Source organism: Neodiprion pinetum, chromosome 2 (genome assembly GCF_021155775.2).
Source record: "Neodiprion pinetum isolate iyNeoPine1 chromosome 2, iyNeoPine1.2, whole genome shotgun sequence".
NCBI classification, from domain to species: domain Eukaryota; kingdom Metazoa; phylum Arthropoda; class Insecta; order Hymenoptera; family Diprionidae; genus Neodiprion; species Neodiprion pinetum.
Window position 1 is genome coordinate 40673665 of NC_060233.1, and position 27817 is coordinate 40701481.

A 27817-nucleotide genomic window follows, 5' to 3' on the forward strand; every position below is an offset into this window, starting at 1 on the left:
TCATTTTTTTCTTCATGTGTTTTGTCTGTTTGTTTGTTTGTTTGCTTCTTTTACTTTTTAATCATTAATCGTTTATTCTGTTCTTACATTGTTTTGCTTGGATAGTTCGTATTGTTTATTAATTTTGTTTCTTTCTCGTCTTAATTGTGTATACATGTGTGCGTGTGTATATGTGTGTTGATTCGTGTTCGCTCATCACACTTTTCAGCAGTCGTATATAATTACAATAATAATATTATTATTATGTTTGATAAATACTTTTTAAAGTCCGCGATGGAAGAATTAGAGTTTACAAGATATATACGTATACAAGTGTTTCTCGGGGTTAGCGCGTTACTCATTCTCACTCTCATTCTCTCCCACCATCCTTCTCTCTTGTCTTCTTCCCTTTCTCTCTCTCTCTCTCTCTCTCTCTCTCTCTCTCTCTCTCTCTCTCTCTCTCTCTCTCTCTCTCTCTCTCTCTCTCTCTCTCTCTCTCTCTCTCTCTCTCTCTCTCTCTCTCTCTCTCTCTCTCTCTCTCTCTCTCTCTCTCTCTCTCTCTCTCTCTCTCTCTCTCTCTCTCTCTCTCTCTCTCTCTCTCTCTCTCTCTCTCTCTCTCTCTCTCTCTCTCTCTCTCTCTCTCTCGCTCTTTCACCGGTTCACTCTTGGGGTGTGTTTTTCCCCTGCCACGTTGCTCTAGTAACTAGTTCATTCATTCCTTCGTTCATTCATCCATTCGCTTCGGCGTCCCGTTTTCGATATCACTGCATTATTATTATTATTATTATTATTTTCTTAATTTTTTTTCGTTTTCAATTTCAATTTTTTTCATATTATATAATAATTCATAATGTACACAATATTATATAATATAACTCGAATGATAATAATGACAATATTTTACATTTAATGACGCATGGCTTAAATTTTTTTTTTTCGTCTTTCTCCTCACATCTTCCTTCTTTTTGCGCAATAAATATTTTAAACAAATAAAAATTTACAATGTTGTCTACAGAATTTTTTTCGTTTTTGTTTTTTTCTTCAATTTTTCTTCCTTTCCATCTCGCTTAATTATTTTAATACTATATTTATATATATATATATATATATATTTGCATATATATATAATAATTGCAATAATAAATTTCAATATTGCACTCTCGCGTGCATTCCCGTTTTATTATATCTTTTACTCTTACTCAATGTGTGCTGTAGTTTGTTTTGATTTTTCTTCAGTGGCTTTTTGTTCAAGTATCTTTCTCTCCCCTTTTCACTCTACCTCTCGTGCAGTTTCGTCGTAACCGATTTTTATCATAATATAGAACGCTTTACGTTATTACACAACATCTTAAACGCGTACGCGCAACGCGGAAGGTTACGTATGTATGCCTATTTGTGTCCAGTATGTGATGCACGTATATGTATATGTATGTATATTATATATGTATGTATACACAGTACACACGGGCGTCCTGCAGTAAATGGTTATTTACTCGATGATAGCGCTGTTATATTTTAGTATATTTAATATATATAAGTATCAACAAAGAGATTCCTTTACAAGAGACTCTACCCTAGCCTATCCTATAGAAACTACGCCTTAACTTGATAATCGTAATCTTATATCAATAATAATATTGGGCAAGGGGGGGGGGAAGGGGCATACATGCGACGACCGATCGCCGCCCGAGAGACCGACGATCGGCAAGCGACTACTTGTCGATTTATTCATTTAATTATTTATTCAATTAATCAATTACTTTATCATTAACCTTCTTAAGAATTATTATAAAATCACAAACTTGGCGTGCCGAGTCCCCGGACTCGGCAGTGCCGCGAGATATGGTGGCATCACAATAATTAATTAACCTTATCTTCCTTAACATCATCCGCAACTATTTGTCTCTCCTCTCGTACTCACTTCCAGCTATAACTGTTTCTCTCTTTCTCTCTTTCTCCATACATATTATATACGATATACGTATGCATATATCAAATACGTCGAGGTACCTATACTTACACTCTTTTTATATATATATACTAAAGTACGAGACTCGAATTCACGTGCGCGCGTTATAAATTTTTCGGCCCAAAACCGCGGCCGCAACTTTTTAACGGCCGCGGCGGTCTTTTAGGAATGACAGTATGAGGCGCCGCGATTTCCGCGCCGTCCTCCGTCTCTTTACACAAGACTTTAGTGACGATGGCAAAACGAAATAATTTAACGTATAAAAATGAAAATGGCAAGTTACAGTCTCTCGGCCGATCGGGAAAAAATTCGGGAAAGCTAGGAGCGAACACGGAGGAGGACGTGCGGAGCACACGAAGCACCGATGGTAAAATTATACAAATTTACAGTTTTGCACAGCGTTATACATATATATATATATATATATGTATGTATAGTGATTAGCGTGCCTGTGTGTGTGTGTGTGTGTTGTGTATGCAGCGTGTGTTTAATTGGCTGCATGGCTGTGCGATTGCCGACGAGAAAAAACGAAAATCGTAATCGTAATAATGACGGTATAGGTATAACAACATAAGGGTCTTGCGAGGCGTTGAAGAGGAAAAAAACTCTCACTTTCATCGCCTGTTCAGCATAGGCAGCAGCTTATTATAACACAATTACAGCACGGTACCAGAGTACCTGTCGCGTAGTGTATTAACCGTGAAATGAGGAAACAAAGAAAGAAAAAAAAAACACAAATATCGGACGACGATTTACAATGATATCGCAATATCTATAATAACATATAAATACACTACTATGTACAGGGGAAATTGTTTCGTTCTGTTTTTTTTTCTTCTAGCCCTGATCTGAGGGAGGACGACCCGGACTATACATACTTGCTCGAAAGCTGCTTTGCGAGCTCCGTATACTTGAGGAACTTGGAGTGTGGGCTTTCCTCGAGGGGCGAGGGGGCCGGCTGCGAGGGGCTTCCGTTGGGCTGGGCGATCGGGGGCGACTTGTTCCTTTGCGAAGGCGGCGAGGGGGCGGAATGCCCCGGGCCCCCGGAGGAGGACTGGGCCTGAGACGGTGACCGGCCTACGGTCATAGGGTCGGGGATGACGCCGTCCTTGACGAAGTGCATCTTGGAAAGGTGATGCCTGTAGGCACCCTTCGATATGAACGGCGTGTCGCAGAAGGCGCACTTCATTATCGAATCGGCGGTTACGACGGCGTCGTTGCAGGCCCAGCTGAAGGCGAGAATCGCGCCAGGCGTCGAGCCCGGCGCCTGTCCCAGGCCACTTCCACCCCCCGAATTACCGCCCCCTCCGCCCCCCGAACTTCCCCCGCCGCCGCCGCCGCCCCCGCCGCTTCCGGTCTGACCGTGACTCGACGAGGTACCGGCGCCGCTCCTCGAGCCCCCGGAACTCGAGCCGCGAGTCTCAGTCTTGTCGCAGAGTTTTTGGAGCGCTGCTAGCGGGTGACTGCTCGTCTTTCTACCCTGAGCGTCCGACCCCCCGCCCCCAGGACCGCCGCCTCCGCCGCCGGAGAGGCTGTCGAACATCGACGAGAGCGCGCCAAGACTACTGGAGGTCTTGGTGTCCGGTGTTCCGCGCGGAGTGACGGAGCGATCGCTGCTGGTCGGACTGCTGGTGCTGTTTCTGCAGGGACTCCTGGCGACCTGTTCGACTCCGGAACTAGGTCTCGGGGTTGGCGGGTTCACCGGGGGTGACATGGCCGCGCGATCGTCCTCGGCGGAGGTTGCGGTCGTTGTCGCGTCGTTGTGGCTGCCCCGCTGCTGGTGGTTGTAGGCCGGTTGGTGATCCTCCTCCTCGCGATCCTCGAGAACCTCCTTCTTCACGACGACGTCGCGATCCCGACGCTGTTCGAGGTTCTCCTCGGGCGTCGCGTCGCCGTCTTCCTCCCGAGGCTCTTTCTTTATCACCGGTTGCTGCTCCTCGTCACCGGACTCTTCGGGGTGCGGAAGCCGCGCCGGAAGCGTCGGCTGCTTGTCCGGTGTTACTCGGTGGTGATGCTGGGGGTGGGAGAGTCGCTCGTGGCCTCCGGAAAGATCCATCGATCTACGCTCCGGCGTCATCACGTCCGTTCGCCCGCTGCCCCGCTCCGATATCGAGCTCGATTCGCTTCCGCTTCGCTCCCGCCTCGCGGCGACCGCTGCGTTGTAGTGCTGCTGCTGGTAGGACCGCAACAGGTTCATGGACTGGGGGTCGACCAGGGGTTTCATGTAGTCGACGGACTCGTCGATGCCGAGGCGCTTCAGGATGCTCGATCCCATCGGGGCACCGGCCTGGGAATGGTGGAGACCGGAAGCGCCGTGCCGCGCCCGGGAGTCGAAACTCTTCTCGATCAGCTTCTCGATCGCGTTGAGGACGGAAGGTGAGGAGTTCGGGGTTTCCGTCGGTGTCGGGGTCGGGGTCTCCTTGCCGGGGGTAGTCGCGTCGCTCGCCGAAGACGGTGACCGGTGATGCCTCGAAGAGACGGAGGACGCGTCTTCGCTGACGCTCTTCCTGCCGCTTTCGGGGGGCCCGCTGGGGGGCGGAGCGTGGTTCGACATCAGGGCGTTCTTCAGGAAGTTCCTCTGGCTCATGCCGACGACCCCGGCCCCGATACACTGGCGTATATGGTCAACGAATATCGTCGTCTCTATCTTGTCCCCGCACTTTTCGCACGTTATTCGCCCCGCGTGTTTTCCAAGCGTGTGACCGAGCCCCCCCGACGCGTCCCCGTTCTTGAATTCGTTCTGCGCCCGCTCGAGCTCAAGTAGCTTCCTGACCGGAAGTGACTTTTTTCGCTTCTCCCTCGTCTGCCGACGCCGGCCTCCGCTCTCCGTAATCGAGCGCATAATGTGCTCCTTGTAGTGGGAGTTCTTCACCATGTGATTGCTCAGCTCTTTCAGAGAACTGAACGCCTGATCGCAAACCTTGCAGGTAAGCACGGCGCTCACGTGGCTGCTCGTCGCCCCGGAACCCGGCCCCCCGCCGGCGGGGTGACCGCTGCTTCCGCCCGTCGGTGGGCCACCCCCGGCTCCACCCCCGCCTCCGCCGCCGGTACCGCTACCCTTGTTCTCGTCCGATGATTTCCACGAGATTATCTGCTCCTGAGATATGATGTTGGTGTAGTGCTGGGTCTGCTGCATGTGCGAGGTCATTTCGGCAAGGGAACGGAAGCTCTGACCGCACCACATGCACTTCAATATCTGCCGCGTTTGCTCGGCTCCCTTCCCGAGCCACACGTCCTGGCCTCTGACCAGCTTCCTCGGCAACGGCATCGTCTCCTTTATCAAGAGGTTCAATTCCGAGGGGCTCTGTTTGCTGCTCGGCGTCCCGCCGCTGCTCGCGCTGGTCGATGTTTGAGGCTGGTGTTGGGGGGCCTGAATGCTCGGCATTTGGGGAGGCTGCTGCTGCTGGTGGAGAGCCGAGGGCGGCGGAGGTACCGGCATGTTGACGCCGCAGTGCTTGGCCTCCTTCATGTGCGTCGACATCGCCGCGAGGGTGGGAAAGCTCTGCTTGCACCAAACGCACTTGAGGACGTCCTTGGCCTGCTCGGCGCCCTTGTTCAGCCAGTGGGACTGCCACGCGCTGTGCCGGCTGCTTGAGCCGGTCACAGCGTTTCCGGACCCGGAATTCCCGCTTCCGGGCCGGTAGAGGTCGTCGCCGCCGATCTTGCTCAGCTCGCTCATTTTCTCGAGCGCTTTGGTCGCGTCGCTCGGTTGGTACGGCTTCTCGAGTGCCGCGGGCGGCTTCATCTTGCCGTTCCAAAGCTGGTGATCCACGCCCCCCGAGGCCTTCGGCGATAGCTGTTGCTGACTAGTTGCCGCTGCCACGGCGGCAGCAAAGTACGGAAAGTGGGACGCCACCACCGGCGACGTCCACGGAGAGACCACGGGGCGTCCGTACGACTCTTGGTGACTCGTCGTTGACGCCAACCTTGAGGACTTCCGCGGCGGTGGTGGCGGCGAGTCTTCCGGACCCGGTCGCTTCCGACTCGGAACCGAGAGATCCAGGGGTCCGTTATTCGTCTCCGAGGAGGAAGACGGGGTTGGCGGTTTGCTGAGGTTCAGGGCGGTGTCGTCCTCCTCTTCCTCCGTCGAGGACGCTTTTCTTGTGCTGAAATCCAGCACTGCTGGCAGCGTTGTCGCACCTGGTGACAAGTCGCCTCCGCTGTTCGGCGACACTAGGAGACCCGGGGTTGCCGCTGGTGGGGAACAGGACGACGAGACCAAAGGCGAGACTGAACCTCGGGACAGCGGCGAGTGTCCCAGGAGGAGCCGCTGATGGGTCTGCTGGATGTAGGCCGCCATCACCGCTGCCGAATGCGGAGGCAACAGGGGATGCGCGCCCAGTGGTAGCGGAACTATGCCGGTAGGACTGACCGGGCTTGCGCTGCTTCGCGGCGGGAGGGGAGGACTTCCGGCTGTTGGACCGGACGATTCCCGCGATTCTCTCGACGGGCAGCGGGGACTCATTGGATCCCTGAAACAGAAAATTCACTATATTGACGCGCGTTCGATCGAGTTCGCAAGTCTTTTCATTCCTCAAACTCAACGGGAACCAAGAGAAGTGTCCAAAATCGAGTTATCGTGATCTTTTACGAATTCAAGGATTCGGTGCTTCCTGATTCCAAGATTCGGTTTTTATAAATCACTTGTACTTGGAGAGAAAATTGAATGTAAGAAGAAGAATCGTGAAGATCAGTTGCCTAGTCCACTATGGACAGGTTGAGCGAGCAGGACTGCGATGACAAAACTATGCACAAGGTGTTCGATCCGATCGAGAAACACCCCAAATATTAAAGCTTTCGTTACTCAACGTAATTTGAAACGACGATTAATGTCCGATAAAAGTTAATACATCATCTGATATCGTATCGCGGAATACGAATGGCATAAGAGCCAGCGGTGTGATTTCACGAGAGTAGAATTGCATTTCTGAGCTACCTAAAGCGGCGTAAATTTTTTCGCTTCAAATTGCGACTTGCTCTCTTCTGTAATTATTTTACAACGGAAATCATTTCCGAAATGTTTTCGAGTACATATCTTGGTACACCCTGTTGTAACCATCTAGTAAGGTAAACTTTTTTCAATTAATCAGTTGAATGGATGTCTAAAAAAGATTATTGGTGGCGAACTTGTCAACATTGAAGAAATTAAGGTTCGAGCTCCTACGAAATTTGTTCAAAGAACCGACAATCAGCGTATGCTGTACACGTATACATGCAAACGTGTACAATGTTACAATACAATTTTATTGAAAAGAAGAGCACGTGTCGGAGTGTCCGTATAGATACCTTGATACGCCTCAGCTACGCATAACAGACTCTGACCGGCTCTGATTGTGAACGAGGAGAAAAATCTTCGTACGTTAGGATATAGTAGAAGTAGCACAGCCGATACGCACAAGGTGGTTGGTCGAAAGAGACGAGGGTCAAGGGCCAGGCCACGATACGTGAGCTGCAGGGCGTAGGATGGGCGACGACGCACGCCTGTCGACAGCCGAGTCGGAACTGCGTCCTGACTAAATTGCCGAATGCGTGCGGCCTGATGAAAGGGGCTCCCGGCGTACGCAAGCAGGGGAAGCTTTCGAGTGGGGAAGAGGCGAGGGCGAGAGCGAGAACGAGGGCGAGGGCGAGGGCGAGGGCGACGGGGACGGGGGTGGGGATGGTGAACTGCAACACGCGTCGGTATCTCTATTGAAGCACCGACGCCGTGCGCCGCGGTGGTACCGTCGCGACGCCACCGCCGAGCGCCGAGCGAGAAACGAGGAACGACGAACAACCGCAGCCCCCGGCCCGCCGGTCCCCCGCCCCCACCGCCCCACGCGCGCGTGACTTTGCGTCGTATCAACAACGCGGCGGCCACGCGGCGTCACTCTCTCTCTCTCTCTCTCAAGGCACCACCAACGTTAACGGACGGCGGTGTGTGCTCGCGTCTTAGGGCCTAATTTGTTGTCGGGAGTACAATAAAGTAACGCGACGCAAGCCGACCGACTTCAAAGACCCACCCGCGTCCTTTGATATCGCGGTCGTTATCGACCGACGAGAATTTGCTCCTCTGCGATTAACCGCGCCTAAATGCGCAAACTTCAATCTAGCTCCTTGTGTAAACCCCTTTCAGTACAGGCTACTTTACAGCTGGGCAATTTTCGAGTCACTGAGATTAGGTATACAGGATTATAAGTTGCAGAAAAAATGAAGTTTTTTCCTCTCTCGCCCGATCAAATGTCATCCAGGATCGCTCATGGGATTCGACTGTGAACTAGCATCGATATGCAAGTTCGAATTTCAGATGCCGAGATTCAGACCCAGAAAGATGGAGAAAGATGGAGAAAACTATCCCCAACAATTATAGTCGTTGAAGATTCGCGGAGGAACTAGATTTTCGGAAACAGGAGCTATACTAGCAAGAGTTTTTTTCGTTCTTTAGGCACTCTTTTGGAGTTTGACCCCTACATCAACCTCCATTTAACAATACCAAATGAAATTTGAGTATAAGAATAACGGTTTGCTGACCTGTCGGGGGGTCCGGTGTCTCTCAGTCCTGCGGGATTAAGCCGCGTGGACGTTAAGGGGGACGCAGCTGGAGGTGGAGTGGAAGTCGGTGGTTCGTCTTCGTCGTCTTCCTCCGAAGGCGATCCTTCTTCGTCTTCTTTGTTGGCTGGAACACCGCAGCCCCGGTCGCTGGGACTCACGGGGCCGTCTTCATCGGCGCAGTCGCCCTCCTCGCCCTGGAGGTCCGTTCCTGGACCAGATCCCTCCACGCCGTCCTCCCCTGAAACAAGAGATACAGTTCCGGTGAAACACACGTCGTTTCACGAGCACTGTCGGCACTCATTGTCAGACTGACTGTCGAGGTCGAGGGTACGTCGAATCATCAACGCAGCACGACACCGACTCTGGCATTATTATACATTTATGCTGGATCATACCCTTCAATTGCGTTCAGCCATCCGTGCCGGCTGGCTGACTGGCTACAGACCTCGCGAAAGATTACAAGCAATCGGAACGGAGTCTGAAGTAGAACTCGGCGCAAGTTGTTATATTACAACGTTAGCACGCGTTTAATTATCCACCAACAAGATACGTAGGTGGTTACCGGTATACGAGCCGTGTCTAATTAGCTGTAACGATGTTAATTACACCAGCTCGAAATTCCGCGGTGAAATCGATCCAAAGCATGTTCTTCACATTGGTGTGGGTATCACTACATTATATGTATACGTCAACGACGAATCAAACAGGTTGCGTAAGCGGACGTCAACGGTACCGGACGTAAATCAATCAAGATTTAATTCGGGAACTCTCATTCTTGTTAGCGACGGAGAGAGGGAAGTGTTTTCAAATTGCACACGATTTGTTGATTCGTAAAACTTTATCTAAGGTTATCTGATTTGTTGGCGCAATAAGACGCGGATTAAGATCTGCCACCGCAGCGTTGCCTTATCTGGTGAAAGGTTAACCGTGCAACAGCAGCAGCAGCTATGATATGGTTAATAAACCAACTACACCTAAAGACTAGATTGGCTGAAGATTAGTCAGACAAATAGTGCGGTGTAGACCAAAGCTTTCGGGGTTGGCAGGTCGGTGGAATGATGCAACAAACGCGGCGAAGACACAGATTATAGCACGTCACTCGTCGACCCTGCGGTTCTACGCGGTTCGGTACACGTCCTTGAGCTCGTAAGCGAAGGGTGGGAAAACTCTATCGCGGTTAAAGAGAGGGCGCAAGCTTCTTGCGGCCTGACAAGCCAGGTGACTGATGAGGAGATTGAATACCCGGCTGTCTCTTGGGCTTTCTTTGACGTGGCCTCGGCACTCGCCCCCGTTTGGCCCCGGCTCAGGAGGCTGCTTTCGGCACTATTAGCATAATTCGCAGTTTTAGATATTCAGGGCTTCGCTTCCAGCTAAAGGGCTGAAGAAGCGCAACGGTGGGTAGGTAATTAGAACCCTCCGGGTATCGCGCTAATTACTCGCGACAAGCGACGCTCGCAGAGACGACTTCCAAGGTGAGTCGACGCTGTTCAGGCTCGCTCACTACACATCAAGAAATAGGACTCTGCATCATGGTCTCATGGTGGGATGGGTTTATCAGCCAGCCGAGTCTGGGGTCTGGAGACTGGAGAGTGCGGGTGGTTGGTGAAACGGCGGCTCCTTTCCACCGTCTACCTTCTTCTCGAACCAAGTAACAAGATGACGAGGCGTAGAACGACGCAAGTAGTATTCAGCCGGGAAGGAATGAGAATGATATAAAGGTGCAGGTGGTACAATGTCTGCTATCGGTTCATTTATCAGCTTTCGCGGAGAGGCAGCGAACGACGTCTGGCTCCCCGCGACTGTCGACGCTCGACGTTGTAAAGTGGTGTGGCGGTCGGGGAGCAAGTTAGACCAAGGATTGAGCGTGGAGTCGAGGGGAAGGATCGAAGACAAAACCATTGTGGCCGCCAGGACTCTTCCGTCATCGACATTATGAATTTTAATCAAATCATTGCCGTTTCAGGCGGGATGTTATCGCTGTATAATTGAACATTCACATTCAATATTCTGTCTTTGCGAGTAACGCTATTATCTCTTTGTGGACTAACGGTATACATGTAGACTTGGGATGCTTCTCAGGAGGATCCTGCAAAACTGACATTCCATGATGCATCTGACGGAGAAAGGTGCGAATCGCACTGCGTGAACAAACCCAGCACCGATAACCTTACTGTTTCGATTCCTCACTTCTGCTGTACGTATAGTGAAACTGTCCATATTGATACTGATCACGTTGCTGTGAAAAGAATTGGAGTGTCCGAAGATTATCCAGACGGAAAACTAGTACAATATCAGCCTAATCAAGTCATGAGTAGTTATTGACAACAAGATCATTGACTCTTATACATCCTTCGTGAAAATCTATCAAGTGCAGGTAAACATCATTATCGCTGCTTCTTTTCAGATTAGCATATTTTCACATGTGGGAGCTCGGCTAAGATCAGGATCAACGTGAATGGTGCGACTCAACCAGGTTATGGAACATGGAGATACGGTCTCCGAGCAAGAAAGAGACCAAGAAAGAAAGAGGTCGCAGACAGGTGCGGGATGTAAATAATCAGCGAATAGTACCGGCGACCTGCTCCCGGACACGGAGGACACAGCCATCGTTCGATCCGCCATCTTGGTCCAGCGATTCCCTCCGAGGACAGGGAGTGTCGTCTTCGGCATTGACCGAGCGAGTGGGGGCTGCACCGTCCTCTGGCCGACGATCCGACCAACCAAGAATCGTTTGTTCCCTGGTAAGATGAAGGGAGGGAGACTAGGAGATCGCACATTGATCCGTTCCAGCATCGGCAACTAATTACGCAGATTTATGTCCCCATTGTCCATTGTCTCCTACCGAGCATTCGCCCGGCTGGTCGGGGTGCGAGGGAACGATAGCAAGAAGTGCAAGCGATCCAGGGCGGACCACCGGGAGGCAGCCCCGCCCGCTGCCATCCTCAGGTTAGGTTGGTCAGTTGGCGCGTACGCGTAGGAACACGGCTGCGACGAACAGGAGAACCGGCCGTATCGACGTCCGCGGGTTTCATCGGAGGACGGTGACTGCAGGCCACGTACCTCTCGGTTCTCGGTAGTGCTTGGAAGCCAAGCTCCTGAAATTGACAAGAGATTCTCGGTTGAAGGGTGCGCTGGGCCAGCCAGCCAGTCAGCCGGCGACACTGGCCCCTCCGACAAATACACTGGAGTGCCAATTATTCATCGGGGGACGCTGATCATCCGGGTAATTGGAAAAGCTCTCCGTCAAGACATCCTGGTCCACCGTTCCGGGGTCAGTTTCCTGTTTAATTACGCCGAGGAGAAGCTTGCTCCGGACCGCGTCATCCTCTCGACCCTTTATCTCGCGGTTAAACCCGCCTCCACCACCGGTGCAGATGCAAAAGCGGCTACTGCTCCTCTCCATCTCTACTTCTCTCTCTCTCTCTCTCTCACTCGCACACTTTGGCCGCGTACCACCGAAGACCTCTATTGGTGGCCACTAACAAGGCCCTTCTTCTTCTTCGAGGATATATTTAAGCAGGAATAAGATCCCGTGGTGTACCGGGGCGCACAAGGCGTCCTGACACTCCGGGAGATGCGCTACCGCGATACGCGTACCTTCTGTCCTCGGACTCACTCGGCTTCTCTCTCACCGCTCTTCGTCTCTCTTCTTCTTCCTTTCCCTCTTCGCCAGTACATGGTATATTAGCACGGACCCCTCTCTACATGCGGGGTGTACACCCGTCTCGTACCAGCTTTGCTCGCACAACAATAATTAGTCTTATCGCTACCCTTTTCTGTCTTTCCAGTCTCTTCTACTGCGCCACACATGCACGATGTTTCTTTGTGCTGTGGGTACCTTGTAGTGACTAGCAGTCTGATTCTTTCCCTGTCAAGACGCTGCATGCACGAATGCTGTCCGATATCTCTAACTACGCCGCCTCCTCATCGCCTCCCCCGTGTCTCTCACAGTCCCAGTCACGCTTTGTGTCCCCATCGCCTCCCTGTGTTCCAGCCTCTGTCGACCATGTTAAAATCACGCGTCGCCTATCCGTTGTCGTATATCCACCTGCCGCGTCTCCACAATGTGTAAATTTGTGCCAATACAGCATGGAGTTTCTTTTTTCCATTGGACCGGACGCTGATACGCTAGGCGATTTGTCGTCTGGTCCATCCACCAGCGGCCATAAGACGAGGAAAAAAAATACTGTATAATAACTGCGAGGGACGGATGGGTGGCGAGGAACAAAAGAGAGGCGTTGAGGGCGGCGGCGAGAGACGGAGAGTGATCGGTGAACAAGTGTGAGTGAGAGAGTGATAAAAGACGAGAGGGAAGGCGTGATGAATTTCTGATGGGAGATTGTTGGAAGGGAAGCGTGACAGGAGGCAGACGAAGAGACTGACGGTACCTAGCGGTAGACGGACGGATGGATGGATAGACGGATGGACGGACGGATGGACGGGCGGACGGAGGCGAAACGGGGGGAATAGGGATGGGGGCAGGAGAAGTCTGCATTGTGATTCTCTTGCGGTCTGCGAGTGAGTGACTGACGGCTGAATTCATTCTCCTTCGCTCATCTCTCAGGACGGCCAGTACCGCGGCCCTCGAACCCGCGAGCGGTTCAACGCATCACTGTAAGGTAATTGTAACTCCAACCATCCGGGCCGAAAGAGGTTGTCTCCTGACTCTTCGCCCTTGTCGCGATGACCCGATTTTTGTTCTGGTGTATCCACGAACAGCCTGAAGATATACCTGATGATGTTGTCCCCGCAAAGTACCTAGACACTGCCGTTCGAGCTGAGCAAACACTGGCTAATGGAAACGAGCATCGGTAGAGGTTCCGAGACGTTGGCGCTCGAACGGCAAGACGGAAAAGTCACAGAGGACGAGTTTCTCGGAACGAATGCACATCTCTCGAGGGACGTGCGTCTAATGCAATCCGAGAATAAGGGAGACGGAGATGACGGTTCAAAACAAACCTACTCCCCGGTCTAGGTGCCGTTGACCTCTTTGCTAAGAGTAAAGAGTACAGGAGCGACGACGCCGCGGTCCATGGATACTCACCTTCTGGACAGATGGTGCTGCTCACCGCCGAAGAAGTGGCTGCTGATGGATCGAGCACCGGGTTCACGTCGTGGATTCAAGCAACAGGTAAAACGCGTGCGTGTGAAATTCGCCGCCGTAAAACTACGACGTTACCCTCTCGACGAACGTTCGTCGGGACAAAACGGGGACCTCGAATGGATTTGAGCCGAGTCGCGTCGCGTCGAACGCTGGACTTAAACTGCCGCCACACGCACCCGCCTCCTTAAGTCTACCTGACCGATTGACTGATGAGGCAGCGGCTATCCTAAGTCAACACTCGCTCCATCAACTGCCTGCATACTCCCCCCTCCATCCTCACCTTGACTTCCATTCCCTTGTCCTCTCTCTTCTCCTCTTATGCTCCACCTGGCTCCATCACCAATCTTCCGTTGTCCGACGCACAGATTTAAGTGTCCCTGTCCAGTCTTATCGACGTCAAGAACGAAAGGCCTCGTCTCTGGCGACGCTGCGCACTGGCCAGATTGACGAGAGAAATTTCAGGCACCGCGGTACCACTCTCTCACCGAGGGAGAGAGCTCCTGCAGATGAATCGAGCTTTCCGAGTTGAGGTAAATGGATAGATATACTCAATTAAACACGACGCCGCGTGCACGCTGCACCGGCCCCGGATGGTGGAGTGTTGGTACTTTCTACGAACGGATACAGGCCAGATAAGGTAATCCCTCTCGCCGCTATCTCTCTTCGCTCTCTTGCTGCGAGATTTGAAAACCGTGTGAGAGAGTCGCGGTTGGCGGGGAAAAAAAGACTCGGTGAATTGTAATTTGCTGGGGGCTTTTGAACCGCGGAAAAGTCACTCGCTCGATTCTCTTTGAATACTACTAGCATGTACCCAACGCCCGTCCGTTTCAAAGCTACGACCTGATCGCAGACTTCCGAGTGAATATAGCGATTGCTTCTTCTTCACGCCGCGGGCGCCTCGCACAAATTCCTCTCCACTCACCTGCTCGCAGGTTACACCAGCCAAGCAGATATGCCTCGAAAGCTCTTGATTCTCTGACAATCTTTGATATGTCTTTTTTATCCCGTGACGCGCATACCGAGGCGAAAATAAACTGGATGACGGGGATCGGATCGAATGCGAAAGCATAACTGCGCGTGAAAAAAACGAGCAACGGACAGAATGCGAGTCGAGTCACCTTCTCGAACTGCCCGCTAATCAGCCGATCGTGGACGCCTTTTTCTCAGCTCGCTACGGCAGCTCAGGTAGGCATATACTTGGACATGCACGGCTGACCGAGTCCTGGCGGGTATGGCGACTGCATGATGGATGAATGTCGGCTCCCGTCAGTCCATCTGTCGCGCAACAGGCGACGCTCGTGATCGATGCGCGCTGCTCGAGTATCTAAAAAGTCCGATAGCTCCGATCCCGTTCCTGTGCTTACCCATGCACCTCGAAACCTTTTGGGCACCGATCGCCGCGCCAGACTCACACACGGAACACAGTTCCAACGGAAAAACCACCCGAATTACACTCAATTAGGTAGGGTGGAGTTATCGTTTCCAGAAAAATGTATCAGGTACGAGAGATGAAATTCACAGCTCGAAGAGAATTATATAATTATAGATATGTAGAACAGATTGAGTACAGCTGAATTTCCGTCAACGTTATAAGAGAAACCACCGAAAATACCGTGATGCATTCAGATCCCAGTCTCTGTTAACCATATCAGTTTGGTCAAGATAATCGCGGACTGATTTATTTTCGCATTAGCATTCAGTTGAGAACTTTCAGTCAGAACAATCCATCAATAACCTGATAAAACCAGATCAAGAATGATGAACGTGGCGAGATGACGACACGTTGTTCTTGATTAAATTAGGCGACGGTAATGAAGTCAATTGCTATTTAGACTCATAACGATCCATTCAGAAATTTTATTCGTTGCAAGCAGCACCTGTTTCAACAATTCTATACTCAATAACGCAGGCGGCCGACGCGTCTGATCAAATTCGAAGGTCTCGCTGAAGCAATTATTAGTGTGTGTGTGTGTGTGTGTGTGTGTGTGTGTGTGTGTGTGTGTGTGTGCAGGTATAACGAGAGCTCACGGCTTGCTTCTTTATTTCATGGTGAGAGAGCGGCAAGGGGGGGGGGGGGGGGGGAGGGGAGACGGTTAATTGGGAACTGTTTGAGAAACCGGAGAGGCAGAAGAGCGAAGATATCAATGGCCGTCTTGGCAGACGTGACAGCGGCGTCGGCAGAAGGTAGCCAAACACGATCGAAACACTTAGGGCACGAGGGCGTCGTGACGCGACGGGGTGATCACCGCGCGACGTCCGTCACTCGACGCCACGCCAGTCCTCCTTCTCTCGACTCTCTCTCTCTCTCTTTCCCTCTCTCACACACACGCTTTCCCATCAAGCAACTACCTATCTGTCGGCGTGTCAGTTCAGGCCGAATGTCAGCACCTCCGTGACAACAATAATTGTCAGCGAAGTAGCGACATGAGACACGGCCATATCCCTATTTATACTTTACCATAAATACAGATACACCGCGCTAAGGCTAGCCAAGTGTACCACCGGTTGTCATTACATCTCAAGTGCTCCCAGGTACTCTCTTTCTCTCTCTCTCTCTCTCTCGCAATTTACCTCTTCGTCGAGCTTTTCTTTATAAAATTAATTCCCCCTCCACTCCGTGCAAACTTCTTTTGTTTTTATGTATTATGTCTCTGCCGTTATTTGTTTTTCTGTCTGCACTATATTTAGTGTCCAATGCCGCAGGGGATCTTGACAGCGTTTATACAACGACGTTCTCAAGTACTTTGCGTGACTTTTTTCATCCAGAATTCTACAATTTTTTTTTACCAATTTTTTTTTTTTCATCTCTATCGAACAAGCTGATTTCTAAAAATATCTGAAATATTAGCAGGCTGCTGAAATCTGGTAGAAATTGTTTTTCCCCCGTTTGTCTTTTACGCACATATAAATCGTAAATCGACAGCTGAACACTGGCTTTAGAATACGAGGATTCCCAAAAGTTGGTTTTATCAAACTGAAGAAGAACAAGGCAAACCACTGTTTATCAATTAATCGATTCGTTGACCGTGTAGGTCTCTTCAATGTTTTTGTGCGTGGCAAAACAAACGATAACTCTGTGACGAATGCGACTTCGATCATATTCGTGAAGCAAGGGGAGGCGATTTTTGATAGTGAAATTCGAGTGGGTATAATTACGAGTGGTTACAATTACGATTCGCGCTTGGTGAGATGTGAGGATAAAAAGGTGACAGCGTCATGTCCGGAATAAAATTTTCACCACTGGTTTGACTGGCTGTCTAGGAGCGCGCGATCTTGGGCAACAGCGCCAAGTAACATAACTGCCAAAGTTATAGGCATACCGTCTACGCAATATTCAGCTAGGCTGCTACTACTCGTAAATATTGATTCTCGATAACAAAACGGTGGAGTGGAATACACACTGCACAGGACGTGAAGTTACCTGTACATGTAAACGTACGTACGTACAGGGGCAGGTCTGCCTGCACGAACACGCGTATGAATTAGCCGAGCACACTCGTCACGCGGAGAACGTGACAGTTTAACGACTCGGTGTAAGTATGCTATAGCTGTGACGGTCTTTAAATTGTCCGGTAACCAGTGAAGAAGAAGCCAAATGATTGAATTAACGAATGAATGAATGAATGAATGAATGACTGACTAAGTAGAAACTGGGAATAAAAATTGTCGTTTTACGGCGAACGGCTTTCCGACAAATGTCAATCAGCTCGTAGCTGAAATCTAATAATTAAAACGATTCAGAAATTCCGACATGGTCGATAAATCGTTCCTGTCGTTGGGTTTATTACCAAAAGTTTGGAAAGTGAGAAGCATCCGACCCCGAAACGGCTTCCCGGTGTCCGTGGATGGAGATGCGATTGCGGTGAACGAACGACGCTCGTCGTCGCGACGACGCGTGAGCCCGAAAATAGGCGCGGGCTTCTCGAGACGCTCGATCCGTTCTAATAAATATTCTGTGTCAACATAAATAAGTGTGATGCGTCGTGGCCCCGGCTAAAGCGACAGTCGAAGAGTCCGCCAGCTTTGTGACGGACTGGTGATGGACCGGAGGACAGGTGCGCCCCGACGGAGGAAGGGCGGGCGTCCCGACGTCCCCCGCAACCCCTGCGGCAGAAGCGGTCCCACAACGCGGAGAAAATCCGCCGTTAGCTTGCGGGCCAGGAATAGAATTACTAATATGTTACACGAATACGGTTTACGGTTTATGTCGTGCGGCTACTACATCCATCGATCACTGTTCAGCCGCTGGGTAAATTCCTGTCGAATCGCAAAGGCGACCTCCCTTTGCCATTAAACCCATCGTTTCTTTTTTATCCCGGATATAATATTCGCGCAAAGTTTTCATTCGTGTCCATTTTCGTCTGCATTGGCAAACAAGCCCGATCTTCGGGCGACTCTTGCGGAACGCCAACGGGATCAGAGGATGCAGAGAATGATTCCCGGAGATCGGACGAAGCGTCTTGAAACTCGACGGTCAACAAGCCGTAAATAACGGCGCTAAGGACCTATAAAATACGAGCGTATATGATACTAGCGAGATTCGAATATTACAAAAACAAGCAGCTATTCATAGCTGGGCGGCCGCGGATCCCCCACCACGTGTATAAATCCGATAGACTCGATTTATAATCCGAACTGAGATCTGGTAATTGGACGGAGCAGGAAGCCGTGTCACGAGCGGTCTAATCGGCCGAGCGAAAGAAGCAATCGAGGCAAAGAGAGGATGAGATATCAGCGACCGGGTCCATGATGTGGAGGCTGGGTGAGCCTAGACCGAACAGATTTATGCGACGCACATGCGGCAAGCCGTGTAACTCACTCGCGCTAACGTTCCGTCCTCTCTGCCTCTCTCGAGGCCAAATCTACCGCGGCGTTAGACCCGGACCGGGAGATGAGAGACTGTCTCCCCTCGTCATAGTCGAGGTAATGCGAAATCCGAAGCGCACTCGGTCCGAGGATTGTTAATCACCCGAGGCGAATGAACTCGGTCGGTCAATGGAACTTTCAATCCCATTCCGGCATGCGCAAAGCTGCGTTGAGTTAATCGACGTTCAACGGCTGCTTTTATATCTGTCAGAACTGTGTGCGACAGATTATCGAAACGATGAATATGTTCCGGAGTATTTTTATACACGGTTTTCTTCGGTTTCTACACATATCGTAACTTTCGTCTTGTTCGATCAAAAAGATAACGAGGCTTAACAACAACGCTGATTCACAGCAACCTCGTAGCTGTGCATTGACATGTTTGACACACGATTTTTAATACGCGTTGAAGAAAATTAGTCTTAAACCATAAGTCGAAGTTGATTGATGATGCGTGAACGAAATTTAAGAACGTGAAGATAACAGAGAGCAGCAATATCGAGCAACGGAGATTTTTCACAGAAAAACGACGAGCGCTTGATCGACAGTGAAAAAGAATTTAACGGTATACTTTTCTCACGTTCCTCAAACATCATAATTGTTCTTCTCGTTCCCTTCTTCGATGTGGATATGCGAGTTTTTGCACATCGGGTCAAGTCCGAAAGCAGTGAGAAAATGCACAATTCTTATATCCGGTCAACATATCACGTCCTCAAGTATCGATCCCCATTCATCTCCACTTCCCAAAGTTACATAACCATGTACGACACGAACGCTTGTAAATAACAGACACATTATGCTGTACGGTGAATTCCGTGGCGGACGTCCCAATTCCCAATTCCCAGTTCCCAGTTCCCAGTTGGAGCGGTTTAAAGTTCCCGTTCCCAGGCTCGCGTTGACCGGCGTATATACACCGCACGCTCGTGGTTCTTATCGGTTCCATAAATCGGTCGATAAAACAAAGCCCCTTTGGTAATATCAACAAATTTCAGCTACAAAAAATGAAACGCCTAGCGTGTACCGTGTACATGAGAAACGTGCCACACGACTCCGAGAATCGCCCGTGCATAGGACCTGATTGGTGTCTGTGATGCACGTATGAAGTTCGCTGGCATACACGCACCCTTTCGCTATCTCCCACATTTTGTTGTATTCCAGGAATACCTGCATCCATATTTCATCTCCGGATACATTTGGAACACGAAAGCCAACGACGACACTCTGGTTTCGACTCTGATCTCATATGACTTACTTATTTACCGAACCATTAATTGATTCTGTTATACTACACGAATTCTGTTCTGGTGAACTCGGTTCAGAGTTTATAGATTCAACAATGTCTGCGGGTAAGATAGATCCGATGTTTCTTCGACCATCGAGAGTCCCCGTATCTGGACTTCGTTGATAGCTGCAAAATAACGTTGAATCTAAGCACGCTGAACAGTGTAAAATCAACACCACAGAACCCAGGCAGCGCTTTCGAAAAACAGTCTCACAGAAAAATTGACAATTTGGATTTACGAATAGTGCATAGAGTATGTGACGGGGCGATAATGATCCCTGGTTATCGATTGACCCGTTAAATTCGGGGCGGGGATGCATCCCTTTCCAAAGGTCATGTCGATTTAGGCGTAGGCCAGATTATAAACTGCAGAAAGACCGCGAGGTTGAATCGCCCCTAGCGTTCCGATCGAGGGAATAAGGCGTGTGCGTATACTGTGAGAAAGATATAAAAATCGAGAAGCGTGAGTATGAATGCGTCTAGTCTTTCTCTCTCTCTCTCTCTCTCTCTCTTTCTCTCTGTAAACGTACTTACCAACAGAGCAGACCACCTTTTGTTGCCCTCCCCCGTATTCCTCATCTCTCTCTCTCCTCTCCCTTTCCCCACCCGCTGCGGCAGCAATGGCGGTGGTAGTATTATATTGTGAGCACAGAAGTAATTTATAGTTGCAATAATTTATTGGCTACCATGGGGTTTATACTTGCCTGACGCGAGGCCATCCGTCACCGTCAGTGACGTCACCTCCTCCAACCCCCCCATGTAATGACTACCTACGTATCCCTCGATTCTCCCACTCTCTTTCTCTCTCGCTCTCTCCTCTCTATTCCCTTTCCTCCACCTCGTATTATACCCGACGTCCCCGCCGCCACCGCTGCCGCACCTCAACGTCGCGACGAGGACCCGCGGCTGGCGTCGCATCGTGTATAAATGTTGTGTATTATATTATTCATTTCGCGGGATTGGCCGCGACCGTCACAACCGAGTTATCAACCGTCATTGAACAAGCTGATATACGTCACATGTCAGACACGGGCTATCGTGTGCCTCGACAAGTTACAGTGCAGCACTCCGCGCGCGTTTAATGCGTATCGTACAGGTGTGTTGGATCTAGGCGGAGGCGGGGGGGCGGTGACTCAGTTTTGACGGATTTTTAAAAGGAGGCGGGGGCGGAGGCGGAGGTATGCTGATCGAGCAGTGCTGACTAACGTACCGCGCGTGAAAACAAAACACAGTGGCAAACGGAAGTAATAAATCTCCCCCCCCCCCGGGTTTGTATAAAGTACGGATAACTGAGTAACGACGATGCTTGACTGGCCGATACTATACGCCGAGAGCTAATCGACGATGAGAAAACGCGAATGCCATTCTCGTTCCTTTCGCACGCGATATATGGAGGTGGAGACTCGCAGCCTGCTGCTTGCTTTGTATGTATGCATAATGTTGCGTTATGTTATACGCGAAACTAGCCGCGAAACGCGGAAAGCCGAGAAATGATAAACAACAACAAGGATACGATGACGGCGTGTAAACGTTGGGATTTGGAATTCGAGCCTTCCACCATTTTTTCAACTTTTTTAACACGTATGATACGGTCATCTGTACAATATTTTTTCCGACAATAGCACATGAAAATTTATATGAATTGTGAAAACTGCGGTAGAGAAATTAAAATATTCAGCTTTCAATTTTCACCTGATTTTGAAAAGACAAATTTTTGCACCACCGACTACAAATCAGTTGCAGCAGAGATTTTCCGGCGTTTAAATTAGTGGAACGTTCGTCACCGCGTTAAGAGAGTAGACAGCATGTGAACAAGCGGATTTAACCGTAGAATAATGAAACGAAATGCGGGACGCATTGCAGGATTGCGCCTACGATTAGTGCGGATATTATAACGTCAGTACGCAAGTGTCTGTTTCAATTGTTATCGCCCATCCGGATCTCGGGTAGAGTTAAACCGCCTCTTCGTCGGTGGAACCGTTACGCATCTACACACGCGACAAAATAATTAATTAGAGGGACGGTGCTGCCCCTTTACGCGTAACCAGATCTCGCGCCAGATATGCAGGCTGCATTTATACGCGCACGTAGAGTGTCTTCGAGTGGCGATAATTCACGCGAAAGAATCGCAAACGTCAACGTCGACGGTATTGAGAGGAGCAAAAAGTAGAGGGCAAAGAGGAGAGGAGAGGAGAGGAGAGGAGGGGTGGCAGCGTCGGCCAAGCCGAGCAGTGACGAATGGCGGCTCGTGACGGACGCCGTTGACTAAGACGGGATGATACGACGCCGCGATACGTCACTCCGCTGCCTCCTGCACCATCAGCGACCGTACTGGCAGTCGCTTTTGACGGGAGACAGAGATGACGAGTCGGTCCAGGGCCTAGATATGTTCGTCACGTCTCCGTCGAGACGCGGCGCGGTGCCGACGGCCTCTGGGTACGGCACCGAGCTGACGTTGACGAGCGTTTGTCACTGTCCTCGGCAAATAATATCCTCCTCCACCTCCGCCTGACGTATATCCGACATCCTGGTGCATGCACACCTTCCGGACCGCCACTGACGTCCCGGAACGACGAACGGAACCAGCAACTGGAACCCGCTGCACGCCGCTTCATATCGCACGTCCGGAAAACTATTACTTTTCCGCGAGGTGAGCGCTTCGTTGAGCGAAAATGAACATCCCGAGGTTTGAAAAATGTTTCTAAAAATTGATTGGGAAAGAATAATATTTACGAGACAAATGAGACGAGAACGAAAAATGAAATAAAAAATGAAATTGGGAGACCAATACGGGGTCGTAAAAGCGGCTTCCTGACACACGCCGCTTGAAGAGTCTAGTTAGCATCGGTTCAACGAAACTGGCCGAAGGGTCGTAAAGCAAATTCCCATCCCGGTATTATCCCGCACATCCCGTCTCTTTATTCTTCGTCTCTCTTTCGAAGCGAGGGATCGATTGATGGTAGATAAATTTTAGGTTCAACATCTGATCGCTACAACATGACTCTCGGTAAATGATTATTGGTGTTGTTTCCATCCAGTTTTCCAGTGTCTCGCATAATCTTTCATCCATCACGGATATCCCCAACAATGTAAAAACAATTATTAATCGTTAAAATTCTAAACTCGTCACGTACCCGTGTCTTTAATTAACGCGATGCGATGTCGTTCGTCCCGTAGATTGGAAGCGATCGGCGTGAGCAGCAGGGGGAAAGAAATCAACGAGGGAGAAGGGGTCGCACAATAATAGCAACGATCAGGGCGTAGGTGTACAAGCGTATACATATATAAGACGACGCGACGCACCCTGACGGACAGCCCGCGACGGGCGACGAGCGACGAAGGAGCGAGGCTGACGGAGGTGGGGGCGACGACGACGGCGACGTCGGCGAGGGGCAGAGGGAGCGGGGCCGGGGGTGTTGCAGGCGAGGGGAGCGGACAGGAGGTCTGGGCGACAGCCGTCAATCGATTGTCAACCAGGTCAGCCATCCGACGACCGAACCGCCCCCACCACCGTGTAGCTAGTTCCGACCCCCGTCTCCCCCGGCTTCGCCGTCGCTCGCCCCTTTCTGCTTCTTCCCCTGAGCACCCAAGTCCTGTTCCGAAGTCGCTTATTCCGTATAATAGAATGTCTCGTCAACCGTCGATTACAGGGACACCCGTCAAGAAAGATGCGTGTGAGTGAGAAAGAGAGAGAGAGGGTAGAACTGCAGATTTAAAAGCTGAGACATCGATCCGAAGGATTCGAAAACCCTTTACGCCAGATCAGAGACCGCGAGATCGTACTATATAATGCGAGAAGCCAATTAGGAACAATTTTTTCGACTCTTTTAAACCGTTCGAAAACGTTCATTTCACGCGATTCGTTCAAACGAGTAATTGGGGTTCCGGGTTTTTGCCTGCGCAAAGGGAAAATTTTCGTACGGCGAGGATGCAGACGATGGGGGAAACGGTCAACAGCATCTCGGCAATGGAGGGAGGGGGGGGGGGGGCGGGGGAGTAAGGCCGAGAATCGAGAGTAGGGGTAGTGGTTCGGGCGCCAAGGGGCAGATTGAAGGAAGGGGCTGCAGGGAGGGCGACGATAGCCGCACGAAGGGGTTCTCCGTCTGCCCAGACCCGGCGTGAACGCAGAGGGGGTGGTAGTCCGGGAGAACTGCTGCAAGACTTGTAATGAGTCGAGGAGGAGTCGCGCGGCGTGACGAGCCGTCTCCAGCCGGAGTGACGAGGCCGCTGGACCGGGCGCGCCGTGTTCTCCGCACGTCAGCGGCACCCACCCCCCCACCCCCACCCCCCTTCACCGTCCCCCACCTCCGACTACCCCTTCCGTCGCGATATCAAGACTCCCGCGTCCGACAGATCAATGCCGTCAGGGGCGACGCCTGAGCGGCCGCCGACTTCTCCCGTAGGGGAAGGAATTGACGAGAATCGACAGCCTTCGCATCTGATCATATCCGTCAAGAAAATTTGTTCCTTAAACAACTACCCGTGAACATCGGTCTTTCGCTTTTGTAACGATGCGTAGCGGATAATTCCAAGCTATTATCGCTGCAGCAGTTTCCCAGGGTCGAATCGGTTTTTATATATTTTTGTTTTATCCTGGTACGCGGTGATTCGTTGCAGATATTTTTACCACTTTACAACCACTGTTTTTAATCAAGAGTGGAAAAATTAATGAAAATTTGAATCGTTGGCTATCAAAACCAAAATTTAATTCATTTCATTTCGAAAAAAGTTTCTTTCGTTAACAGGGCATTAGAAAGAGGTTTGCGGATTCCTTGCGGATGGTGAAAAAGTCTGTCATATGCATACGACGTGATTTATCGTACTATGAAATTCACGAACGATAAGATATCGTATAAATTTTGGATGTCTGTAAGGGACAAAGCGGTACAGCGATAATTCCTTGAATGGAAATAAAGCGTTCTACCCTTCGTTGCGTGTGAAATGATTTCCACGTAGGAGTGCGTTGGAAGCAACCGGACGTAGTAGGTATAAAAGGATTGTGGGTGAACGGCGAAGAGACGGGGACGGAACAAATTAGATGAGACAAGCGGTGAGATTGACGCGTCGCAATATATGTTCCATTCAGGGAAGGGAGATGAAGTCGGGGTAACGCGAGCCGTTCCCGTTCCGTTCCGCGGACGACTCGCGGTTCTCAGTCGCTCGGACGCGCGTCGGTTCGGGTTCATTGAATATTCAGCGACCGGCGAGGAGAGGATTTCGTCTTAAACTCCTGCAGGGAGTTTCATCCCGAGGGAAGCGAGAAGCGGCGAGCCACGAGCCGCGGGCCTTCCGCGCTTCCTCCTCATCCCGGCATCCAGCCAGCCAGCCAGCCACTCACTCCGAACCGGGTCCCGTGACTTCTGACTCCTGGATATCACCCGGAGGTTTATTGGTTTCCGGTTGCCCCACGACGCACGCAAATCCGACCCCCGCACGAGTCCACGTAGTACGTTTAGTTAGCGGAAAACCCCGGGAAGGGTGGGTGGGTGGGTGACGCCGAGTTATTCAAGCCGAGACGTCGCGCTGCTCCTGCTGGCTGACCCGACGACCGAGACGCCTCTCCTAGGCATTCCTATCTCGTCGTCCTCGACTTTCTCCCGCCACCACTGACGTCCTCGACCGATCCTCTCGGCCTCTCGGACGGTAATATATGCTCTCCCGAACGCGAGTTCGTCAACGAGAAGAGAGAAAAATGCGAAAGGTATATTTAAACACACAACGAACTGCGAAGAGCGAAAAAGCTCGCAGTTCGCAAGCTGGCTTCAAAGATTTTCCAGTTGCAGAAGGATGAAAAGTCCAAGGTGAGCTGCAGTGGTGGTCAGAGGCAATCCGGGTAAATGAGAAACGTCACTTTCAAATTCGGACGCGGAGCTGGCGGAGCAAAGGAGTAACAATCGGTGAGCAACTTGAGAGGTGGTGGGGGCGGGTAGAAAAAGCTTGGATTTGAGCGGAGCCGAGAGAGCGGGATTGGTCGGTGGTCAGTCGAACGGAGTCGCGTCGGGAGTTTGACAGTACCCTCACGGCAGGGCGTTGGGTAGAAACGTCGTGTGCAGTTAAATGGCGAGAGTCCCTGCAGGAGGTGGAGAAACGTAGAGAGTTGAGTGTACCGAGCGGGTGGGACGTGTACGTAGTAGGTGGAGGATCGGGGCGAGGGTTGAAGGGCAGCGCGACCCGCACTGACGACCTGAGATCTGGGGGGCGGAGGGGGGGGGGGGGGTGCAAGGGAAGGCGCTGTTTCATCTGTCACCTGCAGACGCCGCCTTTCCTTTCCGTCAACGTCCTCCACCCCCGGTTTCCACCCCTTAATAATAACAACAATAGCGGTCGCCGGCATCGCGACGGTGCAGGGGTAGCGCCGGGGGTGGAAGGGGTGGCTCGCAAGACGGACGCGTCACGTTCTCCCCGACTCACACGTGTCAACGTTCACCCCTGTCCTCCTGTCCTCCTGTCCGCCTGTCCGTTGGCCGCTCGTTCGTTCTTCCGTCCAGCTACGTCCCTTATTACGGCGTCCTGGACGTCGGGTCAACTTCATCACGAGGTGACGTCGCACGCACCCAGCCAACGCGCCGGGCTTTTGCCTACCGAAGGAACAACCGACCAACCGTCGCGATGAGAAGCACCGCGGAATATGACGGCCCATGCTCCGCGGGGAGATACGCTTGGGAATATTAATTCATCCGAAGGGTCTCGAGCCCTTTGCACCCGCTGCCGATAGGCCGGCATTTATACTGTCTGACGCAGTTTTTGTCGGGGTTATTCGTGGCTCGATTTAACGTATAGATGCTTTCTAGATTTTGACAAATTGACGGCAACCTTCGTCGGCTGCGCCAACCCGAAGATGAACAATACTGTCTATACAAATTAACAGCCTTTCTACTCACTGCCTTCAATCTCCAAGCCAATACGGTAGTATCGAACCACTTACCTGAAACAAAAGAAATTTGCGTATTAAGTACAAGGATTCCGTGAACATGGTTCGTTTGTCTAAGTTTATCGTTAGAGTAGGTGAACCAGCTTTAAAATTTGTTGCACACAGTGCGAGTAGAGATTCGATGACCCCTGTCACTGGACTTCCTAATTAAAACTAGCTGTCAAGATTTTTGTAAGGCAAGTAACGATAGTCCTGCGATTCGAAGCTCTGACAAGTGATTGAACAGGGCATTGATAAATCCTTGAACACGTTTCGGCTCCCATAGATATTCGATGAGAATTGATATGGATAAGGGTCACAGGGACGTCGTTAGTAGGCAAAAGCGGTGAGACGGTGTAAGTGAAAGCTCGCAAGGTCGATTAGCAGTGTAACGTTCTTCGCGAGCGAGTGAGTGAGGAAGCGAGCAGACAGGAGGGGACGAGTGATAATTATTGGCATAGCTGTGTGGGCGGCCGAAACGCCACCGAGCGAATACAAAATATCAAGCCATCATTTCCAGATCAAAAGCGCGATACAAAATTGAAATTATTCAATTACCACGTCGCTAATAATGTATGTAGTTGTGTTTTTCGTTGTTATTTTTTTATTTTTTTTTTACTCCTTTGTCATTATTTTCAAATTTTCAAATTTTTATTTCATTTTCCCTCTTCTTGTTTCAACGAAAATAATCCAATCACATTCAATGATTGTATTGTTAATTGAATGACGCGCGTCGCTGGACTTGCACTCGTAATTCCACGCCCAAGGTACGCGCCGCGCTTTAACCCCGCGCCCTCCACGTCTTTGTCCCCCTCTTCGTCGAAACCACCGATGACATCAAACGTTGTTCTGAACCTAAACCATTGCGAGGCTCTTCCCTCCTTCTCAAAAAGGTGCCCCGTTCGCAAGCTAATCGGCACCTCTGCCTTTGTCTACTCTCATCACTTGTCACGCAGCTTCTCTACGACTTTTTCCGCCACTGTTTTTTTTTTTCCTTGTACTCAGCGGGAAAAGCAACTCTTTAGAACTGTGTATAGGATGTGAAAAACAAAAACGGAAGTAATTTTGATGCATCAGTGTACGACATTCCGATTACCGATGACGATGAGAAAATGTTCATCGACTGTCTTTTAATCCATCTCGTCGAACGATTGTACATCAGCAGGTAGTATCGGAGGT

At 50.6% G+C, this 27817-nt stretch overlaps 1 protein-coding gene across 6 annotated transcripts in view; it reads right to left on the minus strand.

Annotated features, from left to right (window-relative positions):
• Positions 1–220: 220 nt before the first annotated feature.
• The window catches only part of tio (zinc finger domain-containing protein tiptop), a 117671-nt gene continuing 90074 nt past the window's right edge, over positions 221–27817 (minus strand). For all 6 annotated transcript variants that reach the window (XM_046610785.2, XM_069133442.1, XM_046610784.2 and 3 more), the window contains 2 exons: positions 8456–8714; positions 221–6420 (listed from right to left, as the gene is read on the minus strand). In XM_046610785.2, the coding sequence (XP_046466741.1) occupies positions 2817–6420; positions 8456–8714 (3863 nt within the window). In that variant the 3' untranslated portion in view covers positions 221–2816. The remainder of the gene's footprint in view (positions 6421–8455; positions 8715–27817) is intronic.